This window comes from Sphaeroforma arctica (assembly GCF_001186125.1).
Source record: "Sphaeroforma arctica JP610 unplaced genomic scaffold supercont1.68, whole genome shotgun sequence".
Classification (NCBI taxonomy): Eukaryota; class Ichthyosporea; order Ichthyophonida; genus Sphaeroforma; species Sphaeroforma arctica.
In genome coordinates this window covers 35082-48710 of record NW_014040490.1, presented here as the reverse complement: position 1 = coordinate 48710, position 13629 = coordinate 35082, and the positions used below count along the sequence as shown (strand labels likewise).

The 13629-nt window shown below is 39.9% G+C and overlaps 1 protein-coding gene across 1 annotated transcript; it reads right to left on the bottom strand.

The window, feature by feature from the left end:
- Positions 1–8702: 8702 nt before the first annotated feature.
- SARC_01656 (hypothetical protein) lies at positions 8703–9137 on the bottom strand (the record flags this gene model as incomplete). The annotated part of the gene is made up of 1 exon (XM_014304605.1): positions 8703–9137. One exon carries the CDS (start codon positions 9135–9137, stop codon positions 8703–8705), a length of 435 nt encoding a protein of 144 aa, XP_014160080.1.
- Positions 9138–13629: the final 4492 nt, after the last annotated feature.

Sequence of the window (13629 nt, the reverse complement as noted above, 5' to 3'; positions counted from 1 at the left end):
CGAAGGTTGATCAACCTTCGTTCCAACATATATATATATATATATTGTACTCTGTGTGGTTCTCAACAGAATAATGATTGTACTGTTCTGCGTACACATATCCATACATTGTCTGCTTCGCAATTGCCATCAAAGCCTTGAACAATTCAATATATCATGTTAACTAATATTGTCAACTGAATTAGGCTTGCCCTTGCTTCCACCAGTATAGCTACATTGTTGTAATGAGAAGTCAAAAGTCTGCTAAATTTTACTATTCATACACCACATCAAGATTTCCAGGGCACTCTGCCATCGTAATTGAAGGTAGATCCGTCCGTGAAACTCCTGGCTAAAATCGTCGTTTTCGATTCCCTAAATTGTTGTTTATCAAATTGACGTGACTGCATAACTTTGGGCCCGTATCCTGATATAGATTTTCAGCATAACATATATTGTATTGTTATGCTAGAAACGATGTCCGTGCATTTCCCACTTTTTTTAGCCAGCTATTATCGATATAAACCTCAAAAACTCCTATATTCTGAATTTGTCAGCTGATTTGTCAACTGATTTAGACCCACCTCTCCTTGCTTTGCGTGTGCTCAGCACCAGTATAACTATATCTGTTTGTCATGAAAAATCAAAATTCAATAAATGGTCCACAGCGGTGCTCGATCCTGGCCACTTAATTAAACTGTTCAATTGCTCTGCTGAAGTGCTATTTCCAGATTTCGATACAAACATCTTCGAGAATTCTGGTACCGCCTATGATATTTCCCGCTATGACTAACCAGGACATTCCAAATACATCAGTTTTTTGGTGTGTTATCCGGCAGCCTACAAATTCACTCTGAACCAGAATTGCGAATGACAAATTTGTCCTTCTTAATATCACATTCAAAGATACTCAGACTGACTCAGCCCATATTACCACTACGAGTATGGGCCAGCTTTATTTCACACTAAAACTTAGAAGAAGTTTTAGTTCTCACCCAATGATATAGGTGTTTTGTAATGTATCCATCGTTGCGAAATAACGCACCGTATGTCATCCATCACTACATCACTCGCCCCCGAGCTTTCCGCGACTGTTCGACAATCTTAACTAATGAAGCCTGAAAAGCCTGAAGTGAATGTAGACATGTACCCAAATTGTAAAAAATGATATTATCCCTATATTTTCCTCTCATACAATACTCCTAGATTTAACATCTGCTTGTCTGTGAGATATCTGGCGTAAATCATCGTCATCTATTTGATAGATCGCGTACAAATTTGATGTGTGCTCGTAGCTTTGTACCCGTGACTGATCCATTTGAGTGCACCAAACAGTTCCATATTGAAAAATATAGGATTTCACAAGTAGAAGCACGATCACACTCGCTCACGCAGATCTTCTATTGTTTGTTTTCATCAACTAAGTTAACTAAATTGACTGTTCTACTATTTGATATGCACCGTATGTTGTCGGTTTGGACCTCGCACGCGATACTGTGACGATGTGTTGTATTTTAGTCGCAGCTTGGTGACAAATACTTTGACTTTAAAACGAAAAATAATTATGTGATCCGCTATAAGTGTAGCTACATATTTGTCATGAGAAGTCAAAAGTCTGCTAAATTTTACTATATATTCACTGCACCTAGATGTACAGGCTAAGCTGCCATCGTTATGGTAGATCCGTCCAAGAAAAAAAATATCTAGCTAAAATCGTCGTTTTCAATTTCCTAAATTGTTGTACAACAAATTGACGTGAGCTCATAACTTTGGGTCCGTAGCCTGATATGATTTTCAGCAGAAAATTCATTGCATTGCTATGCTAGGATTTTCCACTTTCTCAATCAGCTATTGTCGATCTAAGCCTCTAGAACCCCCTATATTCTAAATTAATCAACTCTCCTTTCTTTGTCAGTGTTTAGCACCAGTATAACTACACGGTTCGTCTTGAAAATTAAAACAATTACAAATGGCCCAAAGCAGTGCTCGAATCTGCTAAGTTTTCCTCTAATACAATATAGCTAGATTTAACGGCTACTCGTTCGTGAAGTACCTGGCGTAAGTCATCGCCTTCGATTTGATAGATCGAGTATAAATTTGACGTGTGCGCGTAGCTTTGCCCCGTGACTGATCTATTTGAGTGGACTGAATCGTATTTTAGATATAAAATTGCGCTATTCCGTCAGTAGAAAAACAATTACACTCGGTCACGCCAATTTTCAAAAATTGCTTGTTCTCATCAACGAAGTTGGCTAAATAACTATTTGATATACAACATATGCTGTTGGTTTTAAGAGCATTGGCACACAATATTATGTAGTGTGATGTATGAAATTTTTTGACTTTGGAAAGAAAAATATTTCTTGGAACCGCTATACAGGTACCGAGTTCTTGATGCAGAAATATGAACTTAACCCCTAATCAATCCAGGTCATCAGTTGACTGTATTCTATGAATTGTGTAAAGGTAGCTATTTTACTATTTAACCTACACCCTATGTTGGCGGGTTTAGATTCACGCGCGACATTGCGCAGATATGATGTATTTAAGTCTCAGCTTGGTGACAAATAATTTGACATTGGATCGAAAAACAATTCTGCAAACTGCTATAAAGTTACTGGAGGTACCCCAATCCCGCTTTGGCTAGCCAGGATATTCCAATACATCAGTTGTGTGGTGTGGTATCGGACAGCCCCCAACTCCGCTCCGAAACAGAATTGCGGATGACATCCTCACTCTCCTTGGTATCACGTTCAAAATATCTCAGACCGACTGAGCCCATATTACCACTACAAAGGTGGGCCAGCTTTATACCACGCAATGGCGCACAGGTTTTAGTTCTCACTTAATGATAGAGGTATTATGTAACCATCGTCGTGAACTAACGCATCGAATGTCTTCCATCGTTGCATCACTCGCCCCGAGCTTCTCGCGGCAGTTCGACAATCTCAACTTCCCTTCAATTTTCCCAAAACCTCACCAACTAATATGAAGCCTGATGTACGTGTAGACATATAAAACTTTATCCAAATTGAAATAAATAATATTATCTCTATCCACCACCCTCTAGCGGGGTAGTGAATAGTAACGTACGTCTACTGGGGTCCGACGCTACGTTTTCCAATTACCCCGTTTTGTTTTGTTTTTGTTTTGTTTTTGTTTTTTTCCACCCCCCACCCGAGAAAAAAACCAATGGATGATCCGTGAAAATTTACACACATACACTGGGGGAGAGTGTAATTGACCAAAAGTGCAGAAGCACGCTGTAAAAACTGAATGTTATTGGAGTCGGCGATGTCATCCTGGAGAAACCCCTCTAAAAATGTTGATCTTTTATTTCTTGTCATAGACGGAATAACACGTGCTAGCACCTTCACCCTCTCTCTCTTTTAGAGCTGATTTAAAATCTGTGGGTAAGTTTATTCACGAGTTCTCTACTCGGGAGGTCATCCTGCCGCCCTGGCGTTTCATTGAGCTCAGACCAACTCGTGCTTCTCTGTTTGTTCTGATCATTGTCGTATTCATACAGCTGCTCTATTGAGATACTACCATCATTCAGAAACATATCCGTCTCGGATTCTGATCCTGTCGTAGATCTTTGTGGTCAGATATACCCATTAGGTTTTATTTACGGTATATTTTAAGAATTGGACGACATAAACCCAGTTTAGGGTTTATGATCCAAATCAGACACATGACCCGATAAACCAAAAGATAATCAGTTGTTATGCGCTTACGGCGCAAATGCTTTTGCAGTTAAATCATGAAGATTTTACAAATTTTTTGTAAAAGAGGGAATCGATGAGCCAATGGGTGAAGTCGATAAATAACACCACAGTATATATGAGAGTTCCGAGTCCCACGAGGATGCACAACTGCAGTTACAACCCGACCAAAAAAATTGCGCAATACCATCCGTCATGGACACCGAGGGAACCCGTACTACCAACGAAGAAACTATCAACACCCAAACCAACAAGAGAACTCTTCACCAGAGACGGAGAAGAACACTGGCCTACTCACCAAGACCAATGAGGTGGCTGCAAAGCCAAAAAAAAAAAGGCGGGGAGGGAGAAAGCACCAACGTCCGCTTTTAGGATCAACGTAGCCCAGCTGCAGAAAAAACCTGAAACTTTCGGCTTACCCACGATCACACCAGCCAACATCTAAGGAGTCCTTGGGAATACGCCTCTATAAGCGCCAAAACACGCCAAAACACGCCAAAATGTGCCTTGGGGTGGTGATTGTTTTACTATTAGAAACAGCGAAATAAGTTTTTCCAGGGTAAAAGACACCGTAGACTCCAACTAAACACTTTACATTATAATACTGTCGGAGCAAAATGTCGAGCTTACGTTTGGAATTTTTATATATAAGGTACATATATGAGCAAGCCATTCTTTGTGTTTGGAGTGCTTAATAGATTGCACCTGTGGCGCATATATCAACTTGTGCTCCGAGAAGCTTGACAAATGGGCTCTAAAAGAAAACCTCACGGTGGGTTTTGGGTCATACTGATCTCCGCGCTCCACAAAATCACTTTGTTTAAGGCAACTATGGGCACAACTGGCGCGACTCGTCACGGGTGATCTTGCTTCGGCATCCGCAATAATGATAAACCTTAAAAACTGTGAGGTATACTCAATAGGGTTTATTTAGGGGTTATTTTAAGTATTGGGCATAAACCCAGTTTAGGGTTTATAATGCAAATTAGACACATGACCCGATGAACCAAAAGATAATCAGTTAATATTCAATAAATAACGAACGACTTACCTTTGTAGAGGGGAGTACGTTGACATGTAGTTATTGACGCGTATTCACCACATCTTGCTCCTGAATCGGCACACAAATTGATGTTGTCATCTATGGTCTCTCTCGTACATTTGGAATCCCGGTTCTGGTCCACAAAGTTGGATTTGCTCTTATCTTTCTCCAAGATGTGAAAACCGTTTGATTCGACAGCAACATCTTCGAATGTAGTCTCACTATCCCTAGAGGCCCGATCTTTCTTCACTGCATTCCAACAGAAGTTGAAGAATGAGTGAATTGGTGCTCTCTCGCTATATATATCTTGAGTAGTTGATTCAACGGGCTGATCTAGGAATTGGCGTGGATTTACTAATTAATTTTGCAAATTAACAAGTGTGTGCACACCGCAGTCGAAATTGTCTTGGTTTGATACCTCAATGTGGATTTGAGGGGCTAATGTAAGTGAATTCTCGCTAGACCGATTAAAATTAAGGGTAGACTCAATCTTTTGCTTATTGTAGCATGATGTCGTTGAACCATATAAGCTATCCAGAATATACACTAGCATGCAAGGATCTACCAGTTGCTAATTCATCTCCAACACCACAGGGGACCAATGAACATAATCAGGATTTGCGATGAAAATCAGAAGCTGTATGCTAGGCAAGTCTACGCGCCGGAAGTGATTTAGATAGTTCCCCTTCTGGCTGGATCTAAAGTAAAGTGATATAACATTTTGCCATTATGTAGATATACACAGCAAGCAAAGTACCTTATAAAACCTATACAAAATAAATACCAAATAGCATAGAGAGAGAAACTTACCAGATGGAATTTCAATCCAAGGAAATGACTCTGACGAAACTGAACCGTTGTCATGCAACTCGTGTATCAGTTTGTTTGCAAACAATAGAGTCATAATATATGGCACATTGTTTGTTCTCTGTTTCATCGCATCAGTCGTGAAGCGCCTGCCGTATGACGAGTTCAAGTTCCACAAGCCTACCTGAGAATTGTCTTAGCTATTCGACCGTTGGCTCCTGATTAAGATTACTTGCAATCAGGACTGTGAGCTAGGAGAATTCTGGTACATTCCGAACACCGTATATATAGCGCTTGGACATTAGATATTGTAAGCGTGATCCAACGAGACAGTATTGACGGAAACGTAGTGGTATTTTCTATTTATTTTAAGTTAGGTGTGCTTCGTGAATCAGCAATACTTAAGGATTTGAAAACGGCACTTTGAAGTAACTGTTGGTGGTACTTCACTTGAATCTCTGAAAGCCTATACACTATTCTGTGGTTTATGTCCTATAGTTTTCTGTTCAACGTATTGGTTGAATGCTGGTTTAAAAATAGGCTCGACCACCACAATGGACATCTTAGCTTCGATATTCACATTGAATTAACTGTTATTTACGTTTGGGGTTTGGTATTGGCCTAGGTTACTTTCATGCAGTTCATGCTTTGCCGAAAATAATTTGATTCGCTAGAAATGCTCAGTTCTTTGTCGACTGCCTCTGAATATTTTTTATGATAGCTTTGTCTTGATCATACTTGGCAATTATATTCCTTTGGTTGGCCGTAATGATTGTAGTAGGCCGCGTATGTTGTGTCTGTCCATCACAAGCGTATTTTGGCTGTACATCTTTATCGTCTATGCCATCTTGAAAGTTATTCTCTATTTCATCATCAGTAATTTCGATATCAGAGTACTAAAGTGTTCTGCATAATGTTTCTCATGCTGATCATATGAGTTTTTACCCTGACCAACCGAAGTGGTTGAACACTAGTACAAACACCCAGTATAGAACTGAGGGTGAGATCATAGCTCATTCATTCGAACGCACCCCTCTTTAGATACATTTGCACTTTATTCTTAGCCCCCCACATTACACTCTAATACCATATATGTGTTCTGTATGAACATTGGCAGTAATGATCGTGAACGATTGTACAGTGAGCTTCTCCGCAAGTACGCGAACAAGCCACGAGATCAGGGGCATGAGTCCACTTGATTCACCTCATTTAGAATCAGTTTTATCAAACTGTATACAACTTATACTCTGTAGACTGAGTAACCTCGAAGGAGAAGGTGATTAGTAAGAAACTATGTGACCAGTCTGACCTCCGAACACGCGACCTAATAAGGAGGTGCATGTCGAGAAAGAACCCCCGTACAAGCAAGTGAAGAAGTGTGCAGGCGAGTAGTCTGGGTTTGACATGTACCAACTAACCCCTAGCGGTTATTAGAATGGCAGATACGCACCCACTTGTAAGCACTATATCGCTAAATGTTATTAGCACGAGAAGGCTAACGAATACCACTTTAAAGCGTGCGACAAGAAATCCGACATTACGTTGAAGTGAAGGTACTACCGGGTGCAACCGTTATAAAGAAAATACAAAGACTCATTAAATGAGCGTGAAATACTTCCTGTATATTGTAACCGAAATAAAGTCCTTGCATTGATTGATCCTGGTTCAGAAATACAATGTATATCCGATCGCTTTGCCTTAATGAAAAATATCGAACGTAGAACATAAACCACTCACCTTATTTTAGCAGATAAGAAGACTTCTATATGTGAAATAATGGCTCCAGGTGTTAGAATCTCACTGGGCGATGATAGAATATCACCACCCAAGCTGTAATTGTTTAGATGTCACAGAAGACTTTACTAGAAATACACATACTACACGGAATAACAATCACATTGTACAAATGAATATAAAGTGTGATTAAACATTTTGGTTATCAAAATGACAGAGGATTGTAATACTAAGCATACGAATGCGAAGTGTTAGAGTCTCGCCCTCGTGATTTCATTCCTGAAATATATAAGCAGTTGTTAAATTAATTGCAACCCATTTCGGCTCGTTTTTGATTTTGTACTCGATATAATCTCTCAATTTTATTTAAATCAACTCGTCTATGTGAATTCACCTCGCTCTTGGGGTACGGATACCTAACTCTATGATAGATCCCCCCCCCCCACTAAGAGAAGGATTGTTCATGTATATGTATATGGATAGTCTTCTAATGAATTGCAGAAGTAATTCAAGCATTAATACTCAATATTGAGTGCTAAAACGCGGCGCTTTCGCGTCTACATTAAAACTCGTACAAAATAAAAGCTCACTTAAATAATTTGCAACAATTTAAAAATGTTTCTTTTTCATCGAGTAGAATTTAGTTTTTGTATATGGATAATATTATTGTTTCTATTTGGGATAAATCATGATATGACTACATACACAACAAGCTTCATATTCGTTGTGAAGGTTCTGGGAAGGTTGAAGAGAAGTTGAGGTTGTCGAACTGCCGGGGAAGCTCGGGGCGAAATATACAACGATATACTTCTACCATCGGGTGGGAGCTAAAACTCGAGTGCCATTTTGTGGCATAAAGCTGGCATACATTCGTCGTGGTTCTGAATGAAAAGCTGGAAAAAACCCCCCCAAGGAATCCACGAGTTTTTTAATTCGCTGAATATATAAGCTGTATATTTTCTACATCCACATAGCTAGTAAAGGACAAACTTTACAATCAGTATACTTTTCTGAGTCCAAAATAATTACGTGTTGAGTATATCCATGTCGAATAAGAAGGAATTATGAGCAACTCCACACCACCAGAGCCAAAACACAAGTACGGACCGACGGTATACTTAATAGGGATACTATTATCTATTTCAAATTGGGAAGAAGAAGAAAAAATTATGTCTACTTGCGAATCGGCTTCGTATTCGTTGGAGAGGAGTATGAAAGTTATGTAGAGTATGGAAAGTAGCTGGAAGGTACGAGACAATAGGATATAATAGACCTCTTCTCAAGTACGGTTATCTCAGCTATGAAAAGTCCTTAGTCTGAGAGAACCGAACTGAGTCTTGTTTTGTGTTTTCACTAGACTCAGGATTTACTTGAGCGTTTCTCTTACATGCGGGAGTCCCGGTATAGCTTACCAGCTATACCGCTAATATTTCTGATGACTCTAATATCAGAAATGTTCCAATCCTAATTCCAAAACTCAGTGCCTCTTCTGGTGTGGTTGTCTGTGCGTTGTTACGTTTGTTGTTTAATGCTCGCACCTGCTCCCTCAACATACGCTCTGCTTGTGTCACAGCCGCCGTTCTTATGTGTGGCTCAGTCATGGTATGAAACTTGGGTGCTACTATATCTGACAAGTGCCCTTCACTCCCATCTGGTTGCTTATCTCCCTTGATTAGGGTGTTCACCACTGGTTGCAGTCCATAGTACTTAAGTGCTTGGTACCTTTGTACTTTGAGGATTTGGAAATGTATGGGTTCCTTGTCTGAGTTGCGGTAACGCTCCGTTAACATCGCCATTGTCTTGTGCACACGCTCTGTGCGCACTTCGACGTTCATTTTCTTATTCTGCATGTCATTGAGAAACTTATCCAATAGATAGTTTACTGGATGTGATCTGAGTCGGTCAATAATGATTCTATTGAACTGCTCAGGATTGTTGAAGGGCTTAGTCGCATGTGTCTCAGAATCTCTTAAGTTATTGAGTACTGGTTTGGTCTTCTCTGTTGCATTAATAGGTTTCTCACTAGTGCTGGGTACTGGCACAGTGGCATAGACTTTGCTAAGAATAGCTCGCTACACTGTGTAGTGAACTCTATAATATCTTCACAGTTTTCCATTCTAAAGAAACTATCCTTAGGCATCTTAGGAAATTCAAAAGTCTTGAGTAACTTTGCAAGGGGTGGTTTGTTTATCTGATCGCCCAAGCGTGAATGCATGAGCTCTAGCTCACTAATACACAGACTGATTTGAATGAGTTGGTCTTCCTCATCATCATCACAATCGTTAATGGCTTGGTCATATCATCGTCTGAGCTCCGCATCCACTAGTGGCATGCAACGCTCTGGCTGTTGACCATAGATGCCTACCCTCATCTTGTGTAGAGTTGGTATGGGCACCGGTGCTGTTTGCTCCAACTTGGACACAAACCTACTCACGAGAACATGACTGCCTTGACAAATATTCTTGTCTATTTCTACACGCATTGCTGACGCTAAGATGGGTGCCCCCGCCGGTGTAGGCTGGCCCGAACTACTGCCTGGGCTTGCCCTCCCCCCATTGGGCTGACTCCCAAGTCATCCGCGCCTTCACTACCTTCCCCCCCACCATACACGCCCGCTCTGGTTGCTGTTGGCATTTTCAGAAGTCTGTGTTGGTGTGTGGGTGTTAGTTGACTATTAATAAAGTTCTGTGCGAAAGCGCGCGCTTCACAGTACGGTAGCATGTTGCCTTGTCCCCTGTATTTATGAGGGGTGAAAACGATGTTTGTTAGTCAAGCTTATTCCGTCACGTGAGACACAACTTGTGCTTATTCCGTCACGTGAGACATAACTTGTGCTTATTCCGTCACGTGAGACATAACTTGTGCTTATTCCGTCACATGAGACATAACTTGTGCTTATTCCGTCACGTGAGACATAACTTGTGCTTATTCCGTCATGAGAGAAAATAATTTCTCATGTAATCTCAGTGAGATGTTCGGTCTTAGTGACGTCACCGAAGAAGTTCGGTCCTGTACTGAACCGAATACTACACAGTCCGATCTGCTATCAGCAGATCGGCTGATAAACAAGAGCAACATGTCGATCGTGAGGGTAGCTATGTATGCTGTTGTTTCAGTCGAGTCTATATAGTGGTCTGAAACGAAGGGAGAGCGGTCCTCTCACTTCGAAACAATCGCCTGCATCCTTCGCAATGTCAGGCCAACCTGACTGCTTATAAACCGTCAACAAACTGAATAAAAGCAAGTACCGATTCAACAACAAACAGGCAACAGATAAGCAACAAACAAACAACAAACAAGTAACAAATAAGCAATAAACAGGCAATAAACAGGCAATAAACAGGCAACAAGCATGCAACAAACAGGCAACAAAGCTGACGACACTCGATAGCCTACGCGATTCTTTGTTGTGAAAAAGTTTGGCTATAAACCAAACACAAAGCGGCTCCAATCCAGATGATGTTCATGATCCCACTGTTGTTTGTACACTTGCTGATAAAGGTAACTATTCTTTGAAATGAAGGAAATAGTTTACTTGCTTCTTGCTTTTTGAATGTGTATTGATTATATATTAAGTATATACTGACTGCCGTTCAGATTTCAAACAACTATAAACTATAGCTATAAAGGCTATAGATTATAGCTAAACTACACGTACATAAACTACAAATGTATGTACTAATTGCAAAGTTATATACTGACTACTAAAGTATATACTGACTACGAACTGAACTAGTTTTCTTTTACCCGCTCACTATGGCGGGCTCGGGTAGCAACTGGTGAAGACTGTTTCTGTCTCTTCTGAGTTGGCGCAACAGCGGGTACAGCAGGTGTGGCAGTAGCAGTTGTAGCAGATGTAGGCATAGAGAGCTGAGCAGTTGTAGCAGATTCAGGAGTTGACAACTGAGCAGCGGTGGTAGTTAATGACAGCGAAGACTGTGCAAGTGTCGCAACTATTTGTTGTGTATTTGATGTAGTGCCAGTGGTTGTGGTGGTGGTAGTTGGGTTTTTCTTGGTTATTTTCCCAACGCGAGATGCTTTCTGCAGGCTTGGGCTAAGATAATCTCCGAGCTTCTGCGATGGCAGCTTACCAGCTTTGACTTTATATCGAGGAGGATCATAATTCGAACATATTACTTAAAATCCGTTGGGAGAAAGTGTTCGCTACAGATAAAATCAGCTTTTTGTAAAACCATTGTGTGCCCGCCCTTTCAGGACTCCCATCCATTTATTTCTAATATGGTGCAAGATTACACCACGTTGAATAAAATATATATTAATATCTTATACTAGTTGCAGTCGTAGCTATGACAGTTTACAACTGCAGCCGCTAGCTAGCTATAGTAGTTGACAACTGTAGTAGCTATCGTAGTTGACAACTGTAGTAGATATAGTAGTTGACAACTGTAGTGCCTATAGTAATTGACAACTGTAATAGCTATAGTAGTTGACAACTGTAGTAGCTAATGTAGTTGACAACTGTGGTAGCTATAGTAGTTGACAACTGTAGTAGCCCTATTAGTTGACAATTGTTATAGCTATAGTAGTTGACAACTGTAGTAGCTAATGTAGCTGATAACTGTAGTAGCTAACGTAGTTGACAACTGTAGTAGCTATAGTAGTTGACAACTGTAGTAGATATCGTATTTGACAAATGTAGTAGCTATAGTAGTTGACAACTGTAGTAGCTTTAGTAGTTGACAACTGTAGCAACTATCGTAGTTGACAACTGATAGAAGCTATAGTAGTTGACAACGGTAGCAGTTATAGTAGTTGACAACTGTAGTAGCTATAGTAGTTGACAACTGTATTAGCTATAGTAGTTGATAACTGTAGCAGCTATCGTAGTTGACAACTGTAGCAGCTGTAGTAGTTGACAGATGGTCAATTTAAATGAACTGAACAATTTACAAAACTCGCGTACAACATTTAGCTGTGTTGCTGCGTCTGTGGAGATATTGTTAGATATTTCCTATGGTAGCTTATCTAGCAAATAGCCCTGAATATAGGGAAACTAATTTATAGTGTTAGTGTCTAGCTGAAACTTGAGATTTCGTTTAAATTAGCTTATTTAAATAAACTGAACAATTTACAGAACTCGCGTACAACATTTAGTTGTGTTTCTGGTCTGTGGAGATATTGCGATATATTTCCTTTAGTAGCTTATTTAGCAAATAGCCCTGAGTATGGAAAAACTATTTTCTAGTATTAGTGCCTAGCTGAAACTTGAGATTCAGTTTAAACTATCCTATCTAAATAAACTGATCAATTTACAGAACTCGCGTAAAACATTTAGATGTGTTGCTGCGTCTGTGGAGACATTGCTATATATTTCCTATAGTAGCTTATTTAGCAAATAGCCTTGAATATGGAAAAACTAATTTCTAGTATTAGTGTCTAGCTGAAACTTGAGATTCCGTTTAAACTGTACTAGTGCCTAGCTGAAGCTTGAGAATACGTTTAAACTAACCTATCTAAATAAACTGAACAATTTACAGACCTCGCGTACAACATTTAGTTGTGTTTCGGCGTCTGTGGAGATCTTGCTAGATATTTCCTATAGTAGCTTATTTAGCAAATAGCTCTAAGTTTGGGAAACCTAATTTCTAGTTTTAACGCCTAGCTGAAAATTGACATTTAGTTTAAGCTGAAGTATTTAAGCAGACTGAACAATTTACAGAACTCGCGTACAACATTTAGCTGTGTTGCTGCGTCTGTGGAGATATTGCTAAATATTTCCTATAGATAGTAGCTTATCTAGCAAAAGCCCTGAGTATGGGAAAAGTATAAACGATATTTAAAATATCCGCCGTAGCTTTTGAATTTAAATCACGATTCCTGTACTCGAAGTCAATGTTCCAGATAGTATACAGTTACCGATAGCTGGCTATGGTTTCTTCGTGTTAGACAGGTGTTTCTAGTACCAAATCGTGGGTGAAATGAGATAACACTAGTATACGATGTACCGCAACTAGCCCCATTGGCCCTCTTTAATACTGTGCGAGTAGTTCCTCCTCAAAGGAATAGACTGCAACGCTACTCTATATACTAAGAAACATGATATTTATTTATGTCAGATAGGTGTTTCTAATACCAAATCGTGGGTAAATGCGAGATAACTTCTAGCATACGATATACCGCAACTAACCCGATAAGTGACTCTCTTTAGAAACTATCTGTGTAATCTCTCCTCAAAGGAATAGACTGCAACACCATTTTCTCTACTAGCTAGCATGATACTTCTTCATGTCAGATAGGTGTTTCTATCTGATCCATCGTGCACACTTATACCGTATTAGGGTAGCTAATCGGGTAGCATATATCTCTTTGGGATTCCTAAGA